The sequence below is a fragment of the Phocoena phocoena genome, chromosome 3, assembly GCF_963924675.1.
Source record: "Phocoena phocoena chromosome 3, mPhoPho1.1, whole genome shotgun sequence".
NCBI lineage: Eukaryota > Metazoa > Chordata > Mammalia > Artiodactyla > Phocoenidae > Phocoena > Phocoena phocoena.
Window position 1 is genome coordinate 171,269,376 of NC_089221.1, and position 23,538 is coordinate 171,292,913.

The 23,538-nt window shown below is 61.8% G+C and overlaps 3 protein-coding genes across 5 annotated transcripts; 2 read left to right on the plus strand and 1 right to left on the minus strand.

The window, feature by feature from the left end:
* The first annotated feature begins 476 nt into the window (after positions 1 to 476).
* Positions 477 to 6,972, plus strand: FZR1 (fizzy and cell division cycle 20 related 1). Of its 3 annotated transcripts, none has more exons than XM_065873591.1 (13): positions 477 to 550; positions 1,707 to 1,832; positions 1,932 to 1,995; positions 2,075 to 2,202; positions 2,697 to 2,779; positions 3,182 to 3,365; positions 4,279 to 4,344; positions 4,810 to 4,912; positions 4,996 to 5,180; positions 5,330 to 5,563; positions 5,863 to 5,967; positions 6,405 to 6,497; positions 6,866 to 6,972. In XM_065873591.1, exons 1-13 carry the CDS (start codon positions 482 to 484, stop codon positions 6,905 to 6,907), a joined length of 1,482 nt encoding a protein of 493 aa, XP_065729663.1. In that variant the 5' UTR covers positions 477 to 481; the 3' UTR covers positions 6,908 to 6,972. The 3 variants fall into 3 exon arrangements, with proteins under 3 accessions (XP_065729663.1, XP_065729662.1, XP_065729664.1); XM_065873590.1 differs by having other exon boundaries at positions 482 to 550; positions 6,405 to 6,506; positions 6,866 to 6,907; XM_065873592.1 differs by lacking the exons at positions 2,697 to 2,779; positions 3,182 to 3,365 and having other exon boundaries at positions 482 to 550; positions 6,866 to 6,907.
* A 3,513-nt stretch (positions 6,973 to 10,485) lies between these two features.
* TEKTIP1 (tektin bundle interacting protein 1) lies at positions 10,486 to 13,552 on the plus strand. Its single transcript, XM_065875519.1, has 4 exons — positions 10,486 to 10,568; positions 12,790 to 13,037; positions 13,135 to 13,260; positions 13,374 to 13,552. The coding sequence occupies exons 1-4, from the start codon at positions 10,486 to 10,488 to the stop codon at positions 13,550 to 13,552; spliced, it is 636 nt and encodes a 211-aa protein (XP_065731591.1).
* An 816-nt stretch (positions 13,553 to 14,368) lies between these two features.
* MFSD12 (major facilitator superfamily domain containing 12) lies at positions 14,369 to 23,538 on the minus strand. The gene is made up of 10 exons (XM_065873862.1): positions 23,241 to 23,538; positions 19,265 to 19,475; positions 17,360 to 17,498; positions 17,057 to 17,239; positions 16,690 to 16,782; positions 16,513 to 16,605; positions 15,947 to 16,117; positions 15,767 to 15,861; positions 14,503 to 14,633; positions 14,369 to 14,391 (listed from the first exon to the last, which is right to left on the minus strand). Exons 1-10 carry the CDS (start codon positions 23,536 to 23,538, stop codon positions 14,369 to 14,371), a joined length of 1,437 nt encoding a protein of 478 aa, XP_065729934.1.

A 23,538-nucleotide genomic window follows, 5' to 3' on the forward strand; every position in this document is an offset into this window, starting at 1 on the left:
AGAGGCCTCCCCAGGCGGTCGGGGGAGCTGGGCGGAGGCGTGTGTCCGCTGGAGGCCACCGTCCCCCGCCCCGGCAGGCCCTGCGCCCGGTCAGCTCCGCAGACCCCGACTGACGGGCCGCCCCGCCTCCCTCACAGGGGCGAGGACGAGGCCCCAGGGGCGGCTCACGGCCTCGAGCGTCTGAAGCAGGAAGGCGACAAGATGGGTGCCTGTGGGGGATGGGGGGGCCTGGGGTAAGCGGGCGACCGGCCAGAACCAGGACAAAGGCGTGCGGGCCCGGTGGAAGGTTCCTGCAGAACAACCAGAGAGGAACCCGTTTGTCCCTGTCACGTCCCGCTGGGCTCCTGGGAGGGAAGGGCCCCCACCTGGCAGGGGACTTGGCTGTCCCTGAGGAGCGCCCTGTGCTCGCCAGGCGGCAGTGGGGACCGCTGCCCGCTGGCGCCGACCTCTCCCGCCCTTCCCGCCCAGGCTGACGGCCGCCATGGACCAGGACTACGAGCGGCGCCTCCTCCGGCAGATCGTCATCCAGAACGAGAACACGATGCCGAGCGTGAGTACCCAGGGCTGCCCCGCCGGCGCTGTCCTGGCCCGCTGGAGCCGGGGAGAGTTGGGGCCCGGGGGGGTGGGCAGCTGCTGGGCTTTGGCCCTCGGAGAACAGAGGTGCCGACAGGCGACAAACACGTCCTCCCCCTCAGCGGCATGGCCACGCCAGGTGTGAGATCCCCCAGTGCCTCCCTGCGCTGCCCTCCGTTGCCGGGGCCACAGACCCCTCATCCTCGTGGGCAGCCAGGGCAGAGGGGCGATGGTGGCACGGGAGGGCCCTGTTTTGCTCTTTCCTGCGTCCCCACCCCCTCCGCCGTGTTATGTTTCTCTGTCCTGGGCTCCCAACACGTTGCAGGCTGTGCCCGCCAGTTCTCAACGTTCTCAGCTCCGTGCTGGGCCGTCCAGGGTGGGGCCTTTCCTGCCTCTTCCGGCTTCTGGTGTTGCCGGCAGTCCTAGGCTTACAGACCCACCCTCCAGTCTCTGCCTCATCTTCACGTCCCTCCTCACTCTGTGTACCGGTGTGTCTGTCTCTTCTGAGAACACCAGGCCTTAGATTTAGGGCCACCCTGCTCCAGTATGACCTCGTCTCAACTTGATGACACGTGCAAAACCCCCATTTCCAATTAAGGTCACATCCCAAGTATCAGGGTTCGGAACTTCAGCATATCCTTTTGGGGGACACAGTTCAACCTGCAGCAGATTCCTTGTAGAAAAAGGGACATTCCTGGGACATTCCCACTGCCTGGTTCTGGGGCTGAGTCGTGGTCTGATGGGGGAATAGCCTTGTGTGTGGGGAATGGGGCTGGCAGGACGACAGGCTCTCAGTGTTGGGGGACAGATGCTCTTGTTCTGTGCTGTCAATGTTCCCGTCCTTTGGTGACCACTGAGAAACGGATCTCAGCACGTGGCGGTGTCCATGGTCGGGCTTTGGCTCCCCGGCCTCTTCCCACCCACGGAGCCGGGCGGTCGAACTGAGCCCCAGACGTGGTGCCGCTAGCAGGTTCCAGCACATGGGTCACTACCAAGATCAAACCCTTGTTCAGCGGCCAGAGGCCAAGGGCGAGGAGGCACAGTGGGCGGGGCCTCAGTCGGGGAAGAGAGAGGCTGACCTTGGGGTGCTCTGGGGGCTCTGAGGCACCCAGCCCACCCTGCTGTCTTTCCAGGTTGCAGAGATGCGGCGAACCCTGACACCCGCCAACTCCCCTGTGTCCTCCCCCAGCAAGCACGGGGACCGCTTCATCCCCTCGAGAGCCGGCGCCAACTGGAGCGTGAATTTCCACAGGATCAACGTGAGGGGGGTCAGGAGAGGGACCCTGACCGCGCAGCCTTGGGGCACGGGCCGGCTCCTCCCCACTCAGCCCTACCTCCTTCCCCTCCCTGTCCCGCAGGAAAATGAGAAATCTCCCAGCCAAAACCGGAAAGCCAAGGACGCCACCTCGGACAACGGCAAAGGTCGGGACTCAGGTACCCCCGCCCCCCGCCCCCTCCACCCCACCCCCCAGCCCAGCCTCACGGAGCTTGGTGCCCACAGACGGCCTGGCCTACTCGGCTCTGCTGAAGAACGAACTGCTTGGTGCCGGCATCGAGAAGGTGCAGGACCCGCAGACGGAGGACCGCAGGCTGCAGCCCTCCACGCCTGAGAGGAAGGGCCTCTTCACGGTGAGCCCCACTGGCTGCCCCCGGCCTCCGGTCTCAGCCTCTACGGGCATCTCCTCCCATCTCAGCCCTGCCGGGGGGCTGGAATACAAGAGGCGTGGGGGCCCACTTAACCCCGTGCCCCGCACCAGGCCTGTCGCCCTGCTGCGCGCCTGTGGGTTGGAGGGACCTAGGACCAGTGCCGCATGCAGGGTGGAGGGGCGGGGCCTCAGCCTGAGCTGCCCCGCAGCCCACCTCCCCGTTTGGGCCCTGGAGCAGCGCCAGAAGGCCTGGCTTGGGTCCCTCAGGAGACGGGGCTGAGGGGCTGGTGGCTGCATGGGGGCTGGAGAGACAGGCTGATGCCAGCAGCCCTGCAGGAGGACGCCTTGGGTGCGAGGCTTGGTTTGCCCGGGACGCGCATCTCTAGTCAGAGCCCCTCCCAGTTTCGGTGCACCCTGGACTCGGGCACAGGACTTCCGGGACGCAGCATCCACTCAGTGGGTGTCCCCTGCCCCCAGTATTCCCTCAGCACCAAGCGCTCCAGCCCCGACGATGGCAATGACGTGTCTCCCTACTCCCTGTCCCCCGTCAGCAACAAAAGGTGAGTCCAGACCTGCACTGGCCGGGGTTGGGGCTTGGGGGCAGCTGGCAGGGCCCGGGAGCTGCCATCAGTTCTAGAGCTGTGTACGGGGTACAGGGTGGCCCAGAGGACCCCCCTCATTGGGGACTTGCTGTGGGCCCAGACCAGGTGCTGGGAGCCCGAGAGGGGTCCTGCAGGAGGCACCGGGCAGAGGGGAAGGCGGGGCTGTCGGAGCTCAGGGCGGCTGAACATCCAGTGGTGGAGGGGTTGGTGGCCGTGGGGTCACCCACGGGTTTGGGATCACAGAGTGACAGAGTCGGGACAAGCGGGAAATGACACAGCCTCCCAGGGCCACCGGGAGGAGATGGCATCTCTGCAGTTCTATGCAATTGTTGCCAAATCTCTGCCTCGGTCTCCCTGCAGTCAGAAGTTACTGCGGTCACCACGGAAACCCACCCGCAAGATCTCCAAGATCCCCTTCAAGGTCCTGGATGCTCCCGAGCTGCAGGACGACTTCTACCTGAACCTGGTGGACTGGTCATCCCTCAATGTACTCAGCGTGGGGCTGGGGACCTGCGTGTACCTGTGGAGCGCCTGCACCAGCCAGGTGGGCGCCGCTGAGCCTGTGCGCATGCGCACGGGCTTCGGGGCGGCAGAGCGGCTTCCTACGGTAGCCGGGCCGGGGCCTGTGTGAAGGGTGGGAGTGTTGCCGGGGACCTCCAGAGCCTGGGGCAGCTCCCGGCCACCCCCTCCTCCCAGGCCTGTCTCCTCAGTGTGCAGACTCTCCTGGGGTCGGTCAGCAGGGGTGAGCGGAGGCCCACACCCATCCCTCCCCTGGACTGGCTTCCGAGAGTCAGGAGTCCTTGCTCCCCGGCCTGAGCTCCAGCCACCGCCCGTGCCAGCAGAAGAGGCACGGTGTCCGGGCCCAGCTGAGTGCAGTGTCCCCCACCCAGCAGTAAATGCCTCGGAGTGGCTGCTGGACACATGTGGGCTCAGGGTCTGCAGGACACAAAGACCCTGCAGGTGGGGTGTTTGAGGGACAAAACCAGATGCAAGTGGGTTCAGAGGCGAGCGAAGCCAGCACAGGGAGGCCGGCACACCCGCACTCTCACTCTCTCTCTCAGTCTCTCTCTGTCTCTCAGTCTCGCGCTCTCTCTCTCTCTCTCTCTCTCTCTCTCTCTCTCTCTCTCACACACACACACACACACACACACACACACACGCGCGACCCCCGACCCGGCAGCCTGTGGCCGACACCTGCTGCAGGGATCCCCCCGGGCGTGATGCCCGCGTCCCTCCAGGCTCTGTGCAGTCAGCATCCCTGTGCTTGGGTGTGTCCCCCTCCTGGCCTGTGGCTTCCCGAGCCCCCTAGCCGCCTTCTACTGGGTCCCAGCACTGATGCCAGTGCCCTTAGGCCTGAGGTGTGAATGAATGAACGAATGGGTGGACAGAGAGATGGATGAATGGACAGTCTGGACCTTGAAGGAGCAGTGGGCACCAACTGCTCCCCCTTCTGCTAGGTGACCCGGCTCTGTGACCTCTCCGTGGAAGGGGACTCGGTGACCTCCGTTGGCTGGTCTGAGAGGGTCAGTACACTAGCCCTATCACCCAGCTGAGCAGGGTTGGCCCAAGGGACGTCGACCGGCCCTCACTGGAGGGGCCCTCGGCAGTGATGGGGGCCTTGGAGACCCAGAGGAGCCAGAATCTGGCCTTGTGGTCACTTGTCCAAGCCCCAGTGACACCTGTGCCCCCAGCTGTCCCCAGCCTGGTAGAGATGGTTGGAGTGACAGAGACTCGGGGGCAGGCTCACTCCACATGTTGAAGCATGCGGATCTTGGGCCACATTGCATGGATTTTAACAGTTCCATTCTCTGTACAACCGTCTGCCCAGAAAGTTCTTAGGAGGGGTGTCCGAAGGGGCGCGTGTTAGAGACCTTGAAAGAAGTGGGCCCAAGGCTCTGCCACGGGGAGGTGAGGGGAGCCCCTGGCCGCCCAAGCAAGGGGTCCCCACACGGGCCTGATGCCCGCTCTTGCCCGTTTTGTCGTCCTAGGGGAACCTGGTGGCCGTTGGCACACACAAGGGCTTGGTGCAGATCTGGGATGCGGCCGCAGGGAAGAAGCTGTCCATGCTGGAAGGCCACACGGCACGCGTCGGTGAGGAGCCGCTCGGGGCCCGGGGGTGGGTGGGTCCCGAGGGGCCGGGCCACGTCCTCATCCCACCCTCTGCCCGGCCGCAGGGGCGCTGGCCTGGAACGCCGACCAGCTCTCGTCCGGGAGCCGGGACCGCATGATCCTGCAGAGGGACATCCGCACGCCGCCCTTGCAGTCAGAGCGGCGGCTGCAGGGCCACCGGCAGGAGGTGTGTGGGCTCAAGTGGTCCACGGACCACCAGCTGCTCGCCTCAGGGGGCAACGACAACAAGGTAGGCCCAGCCCCTGCCCTCCCTCCCTCCCCGCCAGCCCCCGTGCCGTGGAGCAGGGGTGACAGGGGTGCACCCCAAGGGAGGCCAAGATGGGCCTTGCCTTTCCTTGGGGGCCAAGCTGCCCGGGCCTCACAGCCCCGTCCCCGCAGCTGCTGGTCTGGAACCACTCAAGCCTGAGCCCTGTGCAGCAGTACACAGAGCACCTGGCGGCCGTGAAGGCCATCGCCTGGTCCCCGCACCAGCACGGGCTGCTGGCATCCGGCGGCGGCACAGCCGACCGCTGCATCCGCTTCTGGAACACTCTAACGGGGCAGCCGCTGCAGTGCATCGACACCGGCTCCCAGGTGTGCAACCTCGCCTGGTCCAAGCACGCCAATGAGCTGGTGAGTGCGGGGCGCAGGAGGCCAGGCCCCAGCCGTCCAGGTCTGGCAGAAGCTGACCCGGTACCTGTGCCCAGTGACTGCAGGAGAGGCCCGAGGGCTCTCATGTGCAGTGTGGTTCCCTGCCTGGAGTCAGTCATCGACCAGGGTGCGGGGTTGAGGGCTGACACCTGTGGTCTCTGCACCCTGCGGGCGCGCCTTGGTGTCCTTGTGCCTCGGTGGGTGTGTCTGGGGGGGTCTGTGCCCTGGGGCCACTGGAGGGGGGAGCCCCAGGCTCTGACAGCATTCTCTGTGTCCCCTAGGTGAGCACGCACGGCTACTCGCAGAACCAGATCCTTGTCTGGAAATACCCATCCCTGACACAGGTGGCCAAGCTGACCGGGCACTCCTACCGGGTTCTCTACCTGGTGAGTCTCCCCAGCTGGGCCCGGTTCCTCCATCTGGAACAGCTTCGGGCTCTGGGACTGAACTGCAGGGTGCAGCATCATCACTCTGAATCTGTTTCACCAACGCCCCTGCCCTGTGAGCAGGGGCAGCTCTGCCTGCCTTTATAATCTCCAGGTGTTTGTTTCCACATAAAAATAGAAGATGCCACGACTAACCCACATCCAACCCCTCAGATCATCTCTAGATGTTCCACCAAATAACCACTTGCACGTGTCTGGAGAAAGGAGCCCCTCCCCAAATCCACTCTTCAATATTTTGGTTTTTTCTAGAAAAAAGTTTTGTGCTTAAACCAGCAAATCCTTTGCCCAATTGCACAGAGCGGGGTGTGGCATCCTTTGTGTTCTCATGGCTTTGCCCATAGGCCACAAGGACAGAGGGGGTCTCTCTTCTCCCGCAGGCCATGTCCCCTGACGGAGAGGCCATAGTCACTGGTGCTGGAGATGAAACCCTGAGGTTCTGGAATGTCTTTAGCAAAACCCGTTCGACAAAGGTAAAGTGGGTCGGTATCAGCGCCAGATGTTCCCCCACGTGTATGCCCTCAGCCTGTCCTGGGGCCTCCTGCCCCGCCCCCGCCGCTCAGCCAGCCCCAGTCACCCCGTCAACTGTGCCCTCCCCGGGATCCCCACACCCCCTCTCTCCTCCTGCATCACCTGGTGTCCCTGCACATCCTGGGGCACTCGCCGCGCAAGGTGCCTGCACAGGCCCCTCCTCAGGCCCGAGGCCTCGGGGTCCCTCCAGGCAGAACTTCCTTCCCGTGCCCAAGCGGCTGGCGCCCAGCCCAGCAGCCCAGCCTCGCAGCTGGCCCCTGCGGGAGGTCACCGGACCGAGGGCTCAGCGTCGCTCCTGTGTGCCCTGCAGGAATCCGTGTCCGTCCTCAACCTCTTCACCAGGATCCGGTAAACCCGTGGCCGTGCCGTCCTGGTCGCAGAGCGCCACCTCTCAGCGTGCATGGACCCTCCCCTCCCCCGAACATGGGCCCCAGAGGAAGACAGGCAGCCAGGGTGGGGCGGGAGCCGGGCCTGGAGAGACCCTGAAGGTTCTATTAAAGCCTGATTGTGAACCCTGTCAGCCGGTGTTTGGGGCGGGGCCGGGCTCGGGCACCAGCAGGAGTGGGGCCTCCGGATCCCTCCACCCTGGGTGGCCCCGGCTCGGACGGCTGTTCTCGGAGCGGGATGGACGCCTCCTAGATGCCGCCTCCTTCCGTCTGTGTCCGTCACCGCCTCGCTGGGGCTTCAGGCTCTGCCCGGAAGCTCGTGCTCACTGCTGCCCACACCTGCTACGGGACAGATGGCTGGACACCAGGCCGGTCGGCCGGGGAAGGGCCTGGCAGGATGGCGGCTCAGGTTGGCCCGTGGATCGAAACGACGTCCCCACTCGAGAGGTTTCTTTGCAGCCACCTCTGCTCTCCCTGCCCCAGCAGCCGACCGGTGGCTCTTTCAGGGGCACGGCATTGGGAGCAGGCCACACGCCAAAGGAGGTCACCTTGAGGCGGACTTGTTGTCTGAGGGAGACTGATGTGGGACCTGTTCGCCATGATGGCTCACCCCAACTGTCCTTGTCGCTCACGGGGTCACAGCCGACTGTGGTTCTTGCAGCTTGCTGGGTGGCCGGTCAGGGTAACCTGAGGGCAGAATTGACCCTGCAGATCAGGTCCTGTGGGCGCCCAGCCCTCCTCCCCAGCCCCTTCTCCTCCAGGCCACCCTAGTGGGTCCTGTCCATCTGCGCCTTCGGCTGCGGGAGGGGGCACCTGAGGGTTCCCCCAGAAGCTTCCTGAGCTCCCCCTGACCCTGGGCCCACCTCATTGTCCTCTTCTGCCCTGTTCTCAGGTGAGATGGAGGAGGGAGGTGGGGCCGGTGTGTGGCCAGGGGCCTGAGCAGCCACCCTACCTCTCCTCCTCTCCCCTTCCCAGGTCGGAGGACATTGATGGACGTGGCCTGGGCAGGGCGGGGGTCCAGCGTGGCCAGGGGGGGCCCCGCAGAGCCCCATCGGTCACCCCGGCTCTGCCGGAGCCCCCGCTCCTCCGGTTGTGAGGGCCTTGTGCTCTGCTCAGCCAGCCACACGTGTGCATGTGTATATGTGTATCTGTGACTTTCCTTTGGATTTGTTTCTGTGTTTCTGTAAATCAGTCCCCAAAATGTTAAGGCTTGCTGGGGGAGAGCAGTGGCCCACCCCTACCCCTGGGGGAGACAGAGGTCACAGCTCTTAAGGTCTTCTTCGGAGGGGCAGGCGGCCGAGCCTGCATGAACTTGGGGAAGGGTGGGTCCCACCTCCTGGCCCATCCCGGCTGCTTGCTGGGGACGGGCAGGGACGAGCAGGGACAGTGTACATAGATGTGTGTATTCCGATGGGTCCAGATTTTATTTTTGTTTGTTTGAGTTTTGTTGTGTTTTTTTTAAATAAGAGAGCAGTCCTTTGTCTACCGCACGCCTGGCGCAGGTGAACCTCGCTCGTCCTGGAATTCAGCATCGCCGTCATTAAACCATGTGCGTCGTGCCCAGCTGGGGCTGCCTGTTTCTCGATCCATCTGGAGTCTGCACACACCGGGACCCCAGAGCGGCCTGAATGTCACAAACCGGTGGGGAATGGCTGGCTCTGGGGGAGAGGCTGCGGGGGGGGGCCACTCAGAGGCGGTCAGCAGGGGGCGCCGGGGTCCTTGAATTCATGCCCCCATGATCCAGGCCAGTCCTTTGCAGCCAGGCTGGTTCTGTTGGGAAGTGGAGGGTGGGCCTGGGGCTGGTGGTCTGAGCATAGTGAGGCCTGGCCCAGGGTAGAGGGGGCGGCACCTCTGCCTGACAGATGTGCTTCCGGGGCCAGCAGGGACACTGCTGGCCCAGCACCCTGTGCGTGGGGAGGGCCAGGAGGCCCCAGGGAGGAAACCAGCCTGGACCAGAGGGGTTGTGACACTGGGTGGGCCTACGGGCCCGGGGGCCCCAGGGGTCTTGAGAAGGAAGGGAGGTGAGGCTCTCTGCAGTGAGCAGCTGCCCACAACTGGTGGTGCACCCCATGCCCTCCCCACAAGCCCGGGGAAGATCCCCATCCTGGGCAGCCGGGGACAAGGGAGGCCAGAGCCCAGACCTGCCCTTGAGGAGCTTCTGTATGTCAGGGAGTGGACGACAGAGTGTAAGTGCATGTGGCCGTCACGGTGCGAAGGGTGGCATGGGCCTTGGGAGAGGGCAGCTTGAGCCCAGGGCTGACGTGTCCGCAAGGGCCTGAGGGGGGCATGGACACACCCGGGCAGAGCTGGTGCTTCAGGCTGTGGACCCATGCAAAGGCCCTGGGGCAGGACTGTGCCTGGTGAGCTGGAGGAACAGCCAGGAGGCCCGTGTGTCTGGAGCAGAGTGAGCGAGGGGGAGAGGGAGGAGGGGAGGGCAGGGAGGAGACAGGGCAGGTTGTACAGGGCCTTGGGGAGGACTTGGGCTGTTACCCCAGGAGGGAGGGTGGGACCCTGGAGGGCTGTGGGCAGAGAGGGGAAGGGACACCCTTCCCCTTGGTGTGGAGACCTGGAAACAGGTGGGCAGGGGCGCAGCGACCAGGGAGGACGCCCTGCCCGGGCAGGCAATGACAGGACTGCGGCCACAAGCAGGTGGAAATGGTGAAAGGCAGGCAGGTTCTGGATTTCTTGTGAATGTTTTAACGTGTAGTAAAACGTGTGTAACGTTTTAAGGTATACAATCCTGTGGGTTTTAGTATATTTACTATGTTGTGCTGGCTACCACCATCTAATTCCAGAACATTCCATCACCCCCAAAAGAAGCCCCATCCCCATTATCAGTCACCCCCACCCCCCTCCCAGCCCCTGACAACCATGAATCCACCCTCTGTGTCTGTGGGTTTGCCTGTTCTGGACGTTTTCCATCAATGGAATCAGACACTTTTGTGTCCAGCTTCTCTCACTGAGCTTCGTGTTCTCCAGGTTGTGTCAGCGCGTCACCCCTTTCCATGGCTAACGTTCCAGTGTGTGGAGGGACCCTGTTTTGGGTTTCTGTTCTGCGGTTGGTGGGCATTTGGGTTGCTTCCGCTCTTTGGCTGTTGTGGATCGTGCCACTGTGAACACGTGTGTGCAGATTCTTGTGCTGGACGTATTTTGGAAACAGATGAAGGACTGGACGGGGGTGGGGTGAGAAGGGAGGACCTGGGGGCTGCAGGGCTGCTGGCCTGAGCACCTGGAAGGGTAGGGCTGAGGTTGTGGAAAGGAAATTCAGAAGCTTCGTTGGGTTTGGAGGCCCCCATGTGGCTGTTTTGGGGGGCAGAGAAGAGGTGGGAGGGCTGAGCCCCAGGTCGGCCCTACCCAGATGAGCGCCCGCCTCCTTCTCCAGCCTCTGCTCTCCCGGCTCGGCCCCTCAGCTGGGGGAGAGGCAGTGGCCTGGATGGTGGCCAGCAGACCCAGCTGTTGCCAGGACACCGGGCTGCCTTTGTAGCTGTCAACAATGGCCCCGCAGGCCTTGGAGGCAGGAGCCCCCGGGCACCCAGAGGCAGACATGCAGACCCTGAGGCAGGAGGCTGCCCGGCCCTACGTCCCCCGGGGGACCCTGGAAGTGAACCTCCCGGCATCTCTATACAGGTGAGTACGTCCTGCCCCTGCACTGCTTCTTTGGGTTTGCTTCCCGCCAGCGTCTTTCAGTCTCCATAAAGGTATGTGGGTGCTGCACCTGCTCCCTGCACCCTCCCCACCCACCTGCACCAGGCTTGGGACCTGGCAGGAGTACACACAGGTCACACGTGGTGGTTCAGGCATGCAGGACACACACACAGCCAGCCAGCAGAGCAGATAGGTTCCCGGGAGCCCTGCGCTGCTGGAACAACCCCACAAGGGGGCGGCCTCGAGCACAGAATTTACCTCTCCCAGTTCTGGGGGCCAGGAGCCCCAAGACCAAGGTGTCAGCAGGGCTGGGGCCTTCTGAGGCCGTGAGGGAGCATCTGCTCCGTGTCCCTCCTGGCTTCTGGGGGTGCTGGCAGTCCGTGGCGTCCCTTGTCTCGTGACCTTCTCCCCTGACCGTGTAGATACCCCAGCCTCACCAGGGCTCTGCATTAGGGTTGTATTAGGGCATCCCTGACCCGGCATGACCCTGTCTTAAGTTACATCTGCTAAGACCCTATTTCCAAGTAAGGTCATGTTCTGAGATTCCAGGTGGACGTGAACTGGGGAGACACGTTCAACCCATTAGAGGACCCATTAATAAGCGTTAATAAACTATAATGGGTCACCATGCTGCTTTACAGAAAAGGCGAGTCAGTGCCCTTGCTGCTGCTCCATTTCCAAGAAGATTAAGTAAAAAAAAAAAAATCTGTGCCACCACGATAGAAGCAGGTTCCCACAGGCGTGTGATGGGATGGAATGGCTCGTGCCTACACGCTGCTTCTGGAATGAAGCAGAAACCAGTAAGAGTGGTGGCCCTGGTGGAGGGGACTGGCAGCTAGGTCAGGGAGACTCACGGCTTTTTCCAGTACTTTTATTTATTTAAATGCCATTAGATTTCTTGATTCTAGGTCAAAAAGGCATTCATTTATTATGAGAAAAAAATGTTTTTCAGCCATAACGCGATGTTCTTTTATTAGTTTTTTTGAGGTGTAATTGACACAGAGACTCGCTTTTCATTGTGTGTTATTTTTGACTGTTTTAATTCATTTTTACAAGTCAGGTGCATTTTGTAGTTTTGGTTAATTTTGTAGTTCAAAAAGAGTGGGGCCTGCCAGACGGTCCCCAAACTCCCCTCCCTGCAAGTGGCAAACCAGCCTGCGGCCACTTCCCAGAACTGACCAGGCCGAGCCCACCTCTTACGAAACACGTGGGTTTCTGGTTTTCCGTGTGGAGTGGGAACTCCAAGCAGGCACAGGGGAGAACGTTTTATCAGCAGCCCTGCTTGGACCATCTTGGGGCCACGGGCTTATTCCCTAGGGCATCTCCCTGGAGCAAGCTCGCCAGGTCAAAGCACGTGCCCATGTCTGTCTCTTGGGCAGTGGTGCTGCGAGGGTGTTCCCGAAGGATAGCTTTAGTTTTGATGGTATCTCATTGAGGTTTGATTTTTGCCATCGTTAGCATATTTCCACTTCCCTCTTTGCTCTGCCAGCCTCTGTTCCTTACACCATCCCTGCTGCCCCAGGGCCTTTGCACAAGCGGGACCCTCCTCACATCACTGCCACCTCCTCAGGGGAGCCCTCCTGATACTTTCAGCCTGGGATGGGCTCTGGCAACAGAGGCCCCTGGAACAGGCACTCCTGTGTAGCTGCAATAGTTTCTCCTTTAAATGTGAGCTTGCCTTCACTCCCCGCTGGCCCCAATAGCTGGGCGGGTGGCGATGGCACAAGGGTTCCCCGAAGGTCTCCCTGGGAGCCTGGGCTCCCCATACACTTTCCCAGTGTCCCCAACCCACGGCTCCCAGGCCAGACCAATGACGGTGAAACCTGCGCCACTCACTGAGCCATAGCTGAGACCACATCCTCCTGGTGCACCTCCAGGCCAGGGGGGCTTCCTGGAGGAAAGGGCCTGCAGGTCTGGGAGGCTGGGCAAAGGACTTAGTAGAGGCAAGAAAAGATGAAATGTTTAGGAGGTCCTTGGGGTTGGGGAGGATGTGGCAGAGAGGAGGGGCTACAAGGGGTCAGCCTTCCACCCTCTGCCAGCCTGGGTGGGAGGGTGTCCAGTACTGAAGGACAGACAAGGCCCCCCGCACCTCGGGCCAGGCTTCTGCATTCTGCACCCTCAGTGCTGGTGATGGGGATGAAGAGGCCCGGGGAGGGCAGGGGGGCCGAAAACTCAGTCTCTCTCCTCCCACCCCCGCCCTCAGCAATGACTACCTGTCCCAGGAGGGGGCCCGTCAGACACCGGCCATCAAGCAGGAGATGCGCTGGAAGTACACACCCATGGGACACGACGCGGCCAGCCAGCTGTGGTACACGGGCCTGACCAACTCGGACTCCCGAGAAGCCTGGAACATGCTCCCTCAGGCTCTGGACAGCCCACACTTTAAGGCTTATGCCCACAGGCACGGATGCCACAGCCCCAGGGAGCACAGCATGCCCAGCATGCCCTCGGGTGAGTGCCCAGCCCGGCCCTCCGTGACACCAGGCTCGCCTGGAGGGGAGGGTGAGGCCCACAGGTGCAGAGATGACCCCTGACCCCTACCCCACAGCCTACACCCAGCGTCTCCGGGAGACCGCCTGGTACGACCCCATCATCCCTGCGCAGTACAGTGGCCCCCGCGCACAGTACAGGAGCATGCTGTGGAAAGACGGACCCAACCGGGACGAGGAGTACGGTGAGCTTGGGCCAGGGGCAGGCGACCCAGGGGCAGGCGACCCAGGGGCTGGCGGTGAGATGCCGGGGGCCAGGAGGCGGGGCCAGCCGGTGACCTGGGTCCTGGCCCCCCAGTGATCCACAGACACCAATTCGGGGTCAAGCCGCTGTGGCAGGCATCTGACTACGTGCCATACCTGTCGGCGCCCCAGCGCCCGCGCTACACCACCCAGAACTACCGGCAGTGGGACCTGGGACCCTGCTGCCCCTCCACCAACCAGCAGCCCCGGCTCGTCTACATGGCCAGTCACTGACAAAGATCTCGTGCTGCCTGGTGTGGCTCTTCAGGGACCCGGCGCCTCTCCCCCAAGGCGTCTGTCCACCTCTGGGGCTGGGGCCTGGGGAGGTCAGGCAGCCAGATGAAGGGAGCTCTGAACCAGGACCCTAGTGACCAAGCTCCAGGGCAGAGTCAGACAGATGACCTCACCTGCCCTCGGCTCCCCCTACCCCGGGCCCCAGGCCAAGGCACAGTCCTGGCCCCAGGCGGCTCTTTATTCACTGTCAGCAGTGGCCTGGGCGCAGGGAGCCACACTCGGGGCCCTGGCGTGCTGAGCCTCACCATTGCCACGGCCGGGGTCTGGGCCCAGCCCCCTAACCCTGAGGCTGGGGCTCCTGGCAGGCTCTGCAATGGCTCTGTCCTCCAGGGCCTGGCAGCACCCAGTAGTAGCACCCGGGAGACCCTAGGCTGGCCGGGGCTGAGCTCGGGACAGGCCCTGCGCCCAGGAGCCTCACATCCGGCCCCCACACAACACAGGGCACCCCGAATCATCCAAACAGCTGGGGGTGGGTTAGAGTCGGGATTGGGGTACCCCAGACCCACAAGGACCCCACCAGCTCCTGAATACCAGAGGGCCTAGCTCAGTGTCCCCACCCTAGCAGGGAGAAGCTGCTGGTATCCCGCCCACCCTGACCGCACCCACCAAGCCCCACCCGACCCCCACAGCCAGGCAGGGATGGGACCCACGCAGGAGTGGGATCAGAGCAGCAAAGGGGCCGCTGCAGGCCTCGTTGGGCAGCGAGCGTTCACAGTCGCGGTTAATTTACAAAGGGTAAAGGACCATGGGGCGGTGTCAAGGTTGGGCTCCAGGGTGCCCTGCAAGAGAAGGGGGTGGAAGTGGGGTTAGGGCGGGGCCTGTCCTGGCCCAGTCGTACACACCCATGGCTGGTTTGGGGCTTTTGTGGGGTGGCGGGGCCTGCAACTCACAGCTCCGAAGGCGGACGGGCCAGACCAGGAGACTGCACAGAGCCAGGGTGGCAGCCACTCCCACGCCACCCGTCACGGCCACCATCACCCAGTGGTAGAAGGCCACGCAGGCTTTGCAGCAGAGCTCTGAGCTGGGGGCAGAGGAAGGGCAGAAGGGGGTGAGCAGATGCCTGTCGGTACCTTCCAGCCCCAGCCTGGACCTCCTGCTCCTCCCATCTCAGCTGGGGCACCCCATCTTTCCCCACACTCAGGCCAGGACCAAGTGGTTGCCCTCAACCTCCTCCTCCCCTCCAACAGCTGATACTTCAGTCAGTAAGGTCAGCTCTGCCTTCCAAGTCTACCCCAGACCGCCCATTTCTCCTCCCTCAGGATCCAGCCCCGTCACCACCTGCCCCCCAACCATCCTAGTCCCCTCCCTGTTCCCACCGTCCCTTCCCTGTCTGTCCTCCCCGCAGTAGCCGCCAGAGGGCGCCTGTGAGCACCTGACTCAGGCCCCAATCCCTCTGCTCACAGCCCTCCAGGGGCCCACCTCCCTTGGGGCAAAAACCCGTCCTCCTTGTGGCCCACAAGGCCCTGCACGACCCGTCCCCTCCCTGCCCTCCCCTCCTCCCTCTCTCCACCTTGCTCACTCTGCTCTAGCCACAAGGGCCTCGTTGCTGTCCTTCCACCATGCCAGGCACAGTCCTGCCCCGGCACAAGGCTGCTCCTCCCCATACGCCTAGAACTCCCTGACATCCTCCAGGTCTTGGGTCCCATGTCACCTCAAGGCAGCCCTTCCTGACTTCTCGCCACAGTCAGGCCTCCCCAAGTGGTGTCCTTCACACCCTTTGTACACATCTATTCATGAGATTATTCATGTGGCTCGTGTTGTCCCCAGCTCCATGAGGACAGAGGACCAGGCCAGCTTTCATTCCCAAATCCTGGGCTTCTACAGGGTGCAAACTCAGGTCTAGAACCATCTGGGGCTGGAACCCTAGGTTCTGAGGGTCTGAATTACAGGGATTCCAGGCTCTCCCTCTGCCCTGTACGCTCACATCCCCCCGATCCACCTGTGTGTCCTCAGCACCCGGCCCAGGACAGACTGTCCGCTCAGTAAATAAATGGGTGCTCGAGGTAGGGAATAACTCAGTCTCCCTGGCTGTGACGCCACCGGGGCGGGGTCTTCTGTTCTCATGGAATTAGCAGACCTGGGGCAGTGCCTAGGGCACAGCACGGCCTCAGCACAGCTCATTAAACGCAAGAACAAATGGATAGGGGTACTCACGAGCAGGGGTGCAGGCTCTGGATGGCCATGACTGCCAGCCCATTGGCCACCTTGTCCAAGAAGCTCATGGCGCCATACACGAAGGCTCCGCTGTGCTGGGGGGACACGAGCAGGGGGGTCAGCATCCCAGGCCTCGGCCCTGGTCCCCAACCCCAACCCGGACTGGCTCAGCAGCCCTACCGTATGGGGGCCGATGAGGTCAGCCGTCATGGCCAGCGAGGTGACGAGGATGGTGGCACAGCCCACGCCCAGAAGTACAGCCACCACATACACAGCCACACCCAGCTCATCTGCCAGTGCCACCCAGGCTGCGAAGGCCAGGATCACCAGGAGGCCCACAAAGTAGGTCATCTGCAGAGAGCCCAGCATCAGGTCCGCCTTGCTGGGCAGCCCTGAGCCTGGCACTTGCCCTTTCTGATCTTCAGTCCGGCCCCCAACCCCAGCAAAGTGGGGTTTGAGTTGGGTTATCCCTAAGGAGCCCCCAGCTCTGACCTCAGAGGATTCTGTGATTCTGAGCCTCAGAGGTGCTCTGAGCTCAATGGAGCAGATGTTCTAGAGCTATGCTGTTACAGTTGCCACTAGAGATGGGCGGCTCCTTGGGTCTCAACGCAACTCAATTAAAAGGAAATAAAATGAAGCATTCAGTTCCTCAGTCACTCCGGCCACCCTCTGGCTCCCACGCTGGACCGTGGTCTGGAGTCGCCCAGGTTGCGCAAGGCACACTGCCCTCTGCCCGGCCTACTCACATTCCTCCCGATGCACCTGTTGACGGGCTTCAGAAGGAAGGAGGAGAGGAAGCCGCTGAGGTACATCACCAGTGGGATGGTGGCGATGAACTTCTGTTGGGGCACAGTGGGCGCAGGCATGTCAGGAGCGGCTCATCAGGCTCAAGGCCCCGCACCCCTGCCACCCGGCCGGCTCACCTTAGGCAGGTTGAGGGAGTAGGTGAGGTACATGGCCATGTATGTCTGGGACAGGTTCACAATGAGCCTCGTGCTCATGTACAGCAAGCCTACCTGTAAACAGAGGGATGGGTCAGAGGGGGCCCTCCTCTACTCCCATAAGGGGGGAGCACTGGGGGCCAACGTGAGGAACCCTGCATCTGGCACCTGATCCATTAGTAGTGACTGCCTAGCTGGTCAGGTGGAGAAGAGAGCAGTGACATTAGTAATGTCTGCCCTGGGTGTGACTGGAGAAGGGGCTACGTGTGCTCCAGTGTCTGCCATCCCTGCCTGCAGCCGCACAGAGTGAGGGGCATCAACTCCAACACCCTCTGCCCCTATGACATACCTGATAAAAGGCCGGCTCCCGAAGCCAGTGTTTCCAGAGCAGCAAGGGCCGGGCAGTAGCAGGGGCCAACAGAGGGCTGTGTTCATCTGGCTCCTCCACCTGCCGCCGGCGCCCCTCCCTGGTGCCCAGGTGGAACAGCAGTGAGAAGACAGCTCCAAGGCCCACCACCAACAGCGAGAGGTTCTGGGGACCGGGCAGGAGAGGGGTCAGCAGCGACTCTCGGCCCAAGCCCTGAGTTCAGGGCCTTGGGGTTGTCCCACCCGGGCAGCAGCCAGCCTTGGCCCACCCCGGGCCCCAGCTCACCCGGAACACCGGCACATCTTGGACCCCCAGCTGGTCATAGACATCCTGAGTGGACCCCATGTGGGGAGAGCCCTGCAGGTGGAGCAGAAGCCAGGCAGCCCCATAGACGGTGATGCTGGCCACCACGGTGAAGGCGTACCTGCCAGGGCACAGGCAAGGCCTCAGCAGGGCAGCTCGGGAGCCACGCAACCACTTACTCCCCAGGCAGGTGTACAGTCAGAGCGTCTGGGGAACCTCCGGCCAGGTGATTTCAGCCACCAACACACTGGGTAGCCCAGAAAAGCCTCTGCTGGCCTCAGTTTCCCCAGCCTGCACGTATCTGATTTCTCTGGCCCAAGACCCCACTGTGAGGTCCCATCTGCCTGGGGCCTGAATGTAGAGACTCAGCAAAGCAGGGCCAAGTCAGGCCTGCAACCCAGAAGCCTGAGAACCCAGGATACTCAGAAATCCTGGGCTTCAGCTGGGCAAGGGCTCCATGGTCTAGAGTCATCCGAGTCCACTCCTGCCTGCAGTCCCAGAGCCATGTTCTGCCTAGGGCCCTGGCCGGGGCAAGGAGCCTCTGGATCTCACCAGGAGTCCATTTCCCTTTCTGAAAGTGAGAACAAGAACACCTGCAGAGGTCAAGGCAAAAATGACACGAGGCAGGCGGTAAAGCACTTGCAGGTAGAAAGCGCCCAGAGGTTGGCCTCTACCGGGCCCAGCCTGTCCCCCTCAGCTGGGGCCCTCGGGGGCCCCAGGCATTGAGCAACCCCCGCCGTTAGTGCCTGCAGCTCTCGGCCGTAATGGGGAACTGGGCTCAAACAGGCAGGGCCCTCATGACGAGCGCTTATGCCCACGTGGCCACCTTCACGCGTGACGTCCCTCCTGCCGAGAACTGTCATCTGATCCCTGTTCCCACTGCACAGGCCCCACTCTGCTCCAACCCTGTCCCTGGGCACATGACAACCTCTTGGGCTTGTCGTCAGAATTCAAGATCTTCTGCGTGATGGGCCCAGAACTGTGCTCAGCCCACAGCAAGCGTTCCATAAGTGCTCCTGCTACCATCACACGCAGAATCACCTTCAGCACCTCAGGCAAGAAACGGACGCGCTGGGCGCCAGCTGCACCCATGTGTGGGAGGCGGGATTCTAAGATGGCTCAGACATTCCCATGGCCTGCCCCCCTGCCCCCTCTAACCCCCTCCCCTTGGGGAACAGGACGTGTGAATGTGATGGGATGTCAAGCCCGTGTTAGGTAACTGTCTGTGGCAAAGGTAAAGGGATTTTGTGGATGTAAGTAAGGGAGATTATCCTGAGTGGGCCTGACCTAATCAGGCGACCCTCAAGAAGTGGGCTCACACCACCCCTGAGATGAGAGACTCGTGCTGGCCTCAAAGAAGCAGCAAGCCCCTACAACTTCTTATTTTGGCCGTGCCGTGCAGCATGCAGGATCTTAGTTCCCCGACCAGGGATCGAACCCATGCCCCTGCGGTGGAAGCTCAGAGTCTTAACCACTGGACCACCAGGGAAGTCCCAACCCCCAAGACTTCTAAATCTATAAGAAGACAAACACTGCCAACAATGACATGAGCAGGGTAGAGGGACCCCAAGCCTCAGATGACGCCCCAGCCCTAGCCGACACCTTGACTGCAGCCTCAAGACTGACGCTGAGAACCCAGCTAAGCTAAGCCAGACTCCTGACCCACAGAAACCAGGAGGTGGTCAATGTGTGCTCTTTGAAGTTGCTAACTTGGTGCTCACTTGTTACGCAGCAATGGCTGAATAATACACTAATTTACAGATGCCCACGCTGGGGCAGAGTCCAGAGCCGCACAGCCAAGCAGAGCCCAGACATGGGAGGGTGGCCCTGGGCCCCCCGCCGTGCCTGCTCTTCGCACGCCTGCCCGCCCTGCCCCCAAGGCGGCACCTGAGAGCCGTGAGCTCCACCTTCTCGTGGTCGTTGGTGACGAGCTCCGGGATGAGGCTGAGGTGGGCAATCTGTGTAGCAGCCCAGCCGAACTGGAAGATCACGATGAAGGGCCCGTAGTAGAGGAGGGCAACCCACTCGGGCGTGGTGGCGTTGCAGCCCAGGCAGGGGCTGAAGATGAAGGGGAAGGACAGCAGGACGCAGATAGTGCCTGTGGACAAGCAGAGCGGGGAGGGCATGTTGCAGGGCCTTCCCACGCTGGCCCAGGGCTCCCCAGGTGAGCGGGGGGGGGGGGGGGGGGATAAAACCGAGACGTGGAAAAGGTTAGAGACCCCCTCCACAAACACACACACAACAAAGTCACACAGTGAGTGGGTGTCAGCAGCCTGGGGCTCCCCAGGCTTACAGCCCCTGTGACAGATGGGGAACTAAGGCCGAGAGATCTGGGGCCCCCCTGAGGACACACAACCAAACAGGACAGAGGGGCTGGGCCTCCCAGTCCAGGCCCTACGCCCCTTGTGTGTGATGGGGGAACTGACACAGAGCCGGCCACATGCTGTAACCATGCAGGGGCAGGGCCAGATGATAGGGGGCAAGAATGGGGTCTTGCCATGCCGGCTCAGGGCTTGCCAAGTTTGGCCCCTTGGTGACAGCTGGGGAAACAAGCCGAGCCTAAGGCCACGCAGCAGGTTGAAAGGGCGCTGTGGAGGTCCCCTGGGGAACTGCCCACCACAGATGCGCCACTTACCCCATCACTTCCCCTTCCCACCTCGCCCACGGAAGGGGCCTTTTCCTCCCAGCTCCTACCAGGCGTCCTGTGGGGCTGCCAGGAGTCAGGAGGCCCAGGTGCCTCTCCCTGGAAAACACTCATACCTCAGAACAAGCACAAGTTCTCCCCGAGGTCCCAAAGGGGCCTGCACCACCCGCCCTGACCCATCCCCTCCTCCCTCTCTCCCCCCCTCACTCACTCTGCTCCAGCCACCCGGGCCTCCTCCCTGTTCTTCCTGCCCCAGGGCCTTTGTACAGGCTGTCCCCTCTGCCTGGAATGCTTTTCCCATGACATCTTAGCAAGGCGCACTCCTCTTCAACCCTCCAGGACTCAACTAAAATGCCACCTCCTCAAAGAAGCCCCCCTGACCAGCCCAGTCACCAGCAGTCCCCTCCCCACTCTGACACCCTCTGTCTGAACCCTGCTTTCTCTCCTTCATACCCCTTTGCACACACAGGAATTCTTTTGTCTCTCTGTCTGGGGGGTGGGTAACAGGTCTCTCCAAGTCACTTCTGTGTCCCTGGCACCCAATATAGAGTCTGGTGCATCAAGATCTTTTGAATGAGTGAATAATAATAATAGTGGCCTCTATTTAAAACAGCCCAAAGAGGTGAACATTATTATTAAACCAGCCCATTTCCTGATGAGGAAACTGAGGCCCACTGAGTGAGCTGCGAGGCCAGCCTGCTGGACTCAGCCATGCTCCTTCCCTCCAGCCCTCCACCCTTCTCCTCCCACCCCAGAGCACTTGGAGCCAGACTTCCTTCCTCCCCACCAGGCCCTGGAGGTGACCTCATCCCCCAGAACCTGGGCCCACCCCAACAGTCCAGGGACTGGGAAATGAAACCAAAACCACGTTTGGTATTTCTCTGGAACTGGTGCCTGGAAGAGGCACCCCAGGCAGATTCCTGGTGGCCTGGAGGCCACCCCGGGGCCAGACAGGAACTGTAGTCTCTGGTCAGAAGAATGTGCTGCCCTGGCTGGACGGACTGTACCCTGCTGCTGCCCAGGCCACGTTAACCATTGTCAGGGCCAGGCTGCCTGGCTGGGGGACTTTGGGCAAGTGACTGCCTCTCTGGGCCTCCGTTTCCAGGAAAGGGAGCTAATAAAAATACCTCACAAAATTGGTATGAGAATTAAGAGTTAATGTGTGAAATCGGGAGCTCCTACTTCTTTGCGCCACTTCCTGTCTCAGCAACTTCAAAGCCATGAGATGTCACACCTTTGCAAAAGCTGTTTCAACTACTTGGAATGCCCCCCTACACACATACACTCCTATTCATCCTTCAAAACCCCAAAGCTAATGTCCCCTCCTCCAGAGCTCTGCTTCTTCCTATGAAGCCCAGTCTACCCACCTGCCCCACCCTGTACCCGACAGGAGTGTCCATGTCTGGCTTTCCGGGTCCTCTCTGCGCTAGACGGGGAGCCCCGAGGGCTTGTTAAGGGAAAGAATGAGTCTGTCCCCACCACCCACAGACTTCGGTAAAAAAGAGAAGTGAGCACTGAGGCCGAGGTGACCTTCACTCAAGTCACCTTATCAGGCATCACAAGGGGCCACCCTGGCTTCCTCTCTCCACAGTTCTTCCTGGATCTCTGCACATGCAGGGAGAGGGCACAGATGGAGGCCCTGGTATCTGGTTGGGGCACCCATCATAAGCTGAAGGCATAAACACAAAGCCTTCAGTGTACTGACAAAGGTGCCTCCACTACCCTAACCTCCCCTCTGCAAGGGGACTCAGTGTCTCCCCCTGGGGTCAGGTGGGGCCGTCGCTGAACCTCAGCCCCCCACCTACAAAACGGGAAGACAGGCTGTTACGAGGTCCCACCTCAGGGCCTTTGCACATGCAGCGTCCACTGCCAGGCAAACCTACCTGTGGCTGACTCCATCTCCTTAGAAGGGGCTCACCTGTCTGCCCCAGAGAAAATAGCCCTCACATCTCTCTGACCCAAGAACTACCTTTTTTGTGTGTCAACGGGTCTACTCAACTATTATGAACAAAACTGCATTTGATACTCTGGGCTCAGCTCTGTAAGCAATCCCAACCTCAGCCCGCAGAGGGATACCTCTGTCTGGGGTCTGAGTCACATGCCTCTCCCTGCTCCTGCCACGGCCCCGCACCCGGGCTGCTAGCCTAATGTGACCCAAGAACAGTCTGTGCATCCTCAGTGTCTAAGAAACTGAAATCCAGCCCCTAGGCCACGGCCACAGCAATGCCAGCCACTTGCAGGCAACTTGGAGATCTGTTGTTCCTTGCAAAAAATGTCCCTCATGAGGGCCAAGGCAAATCACTGCCTCCTCAGTCACTGTCCCCAAGGGCAAGGAGATACCAGCCGGCCCTCCTGGTTTCTGGAAAGCTGCCGCCCAGAATTCCCAGAAGCGGGCAGGATTCCTGGTTCTGCCTCCTTAAATGCCCGGCGTGCCCCAAGCGCCAGGATGCGGCGGGTACTTCTGCCAGTGAAAGAACAGCAGGCAAAGTGGCCAGGGCTAATCTCAGGGCCCAGGGTCCCGGCGGGCGGAGAAGGGATGCCAGGAGCCGGGCCTTATCATGGGTGTGCACCGGGCAGGGTGCCCCAGCCCCCGTGGGACCTACCTCCTCCCCTCACCAACAGCCCTCTAGTCCAGGTAACTCCCTCATAACAAACAGAGGGTGACCCCATTACCTGCTCTGCAGACCCCCATCCCATCAGCCGGACAAGCACAGAACCCCGACCCTTCTGGCTCACCCGGTCCCCAACCCAGTTCCCAGGACAGCTCCCCAAAGCCACCAAGTGCCAGGTTGCCAGAGATGAGTGAGGGGATGGATGCACAAAGTGCACTGGGGGAACAGACAGACAGAGGGGACTCTAGGCAGTCTGACTCAAGAGTTGTCCTGGGTGGTTACCCTGATACAGATGAAGTCAGGCCAGACCAGACAGACTGACAGAGGAGGCGCGGGCAGTAGACCCAACCCAGAGAGGGTTCAGGGTGCCCCGGAGGATCAGACAAAGAAAAGTGACACTGGACGGTCACACGAACAGTCAGACGGAGGAGGCTCCGCGGGTCGGACGGCAGCCATGCGACAAACAGAAGGGGTACTAGGCAGTTAAGCAGACAGATGGGAAGGCTCATGGGTTGGGCAATTAGAGAGGACGGAGCAGTGGGACAGAGGGGGTAGCTTCGGGCCCTGAGCCAGGCAGTCGGATGGGGGAGTCCGGACCGGGGCTTACCGACCAGGTGCCAGGCCTTGCGCGGGCCGAAGCGGGCGCAGCGGCCTGTGGCGCGGTCAGCCTCGAAGCCCACGAGGGGCGTGCACAGCCCGTCGGCCACCTGACCGAGCAGCAGCAGCAGGCCGGCGCCGCGCGAGCTGTAGGCGCGCACCGAGTGCAGGTAGAGCAGCAGGTAGGTGAACCACATGGACGCGCAGAGGTCGTTGAGGAAGTGGCCCACGGCGTAGCTCAGCCGCGCAACGAGCGACAGCGGCCGCGGGGGCGCCCCCGCTCCGGCCGCCGGGGGCCCCGGGCCCAT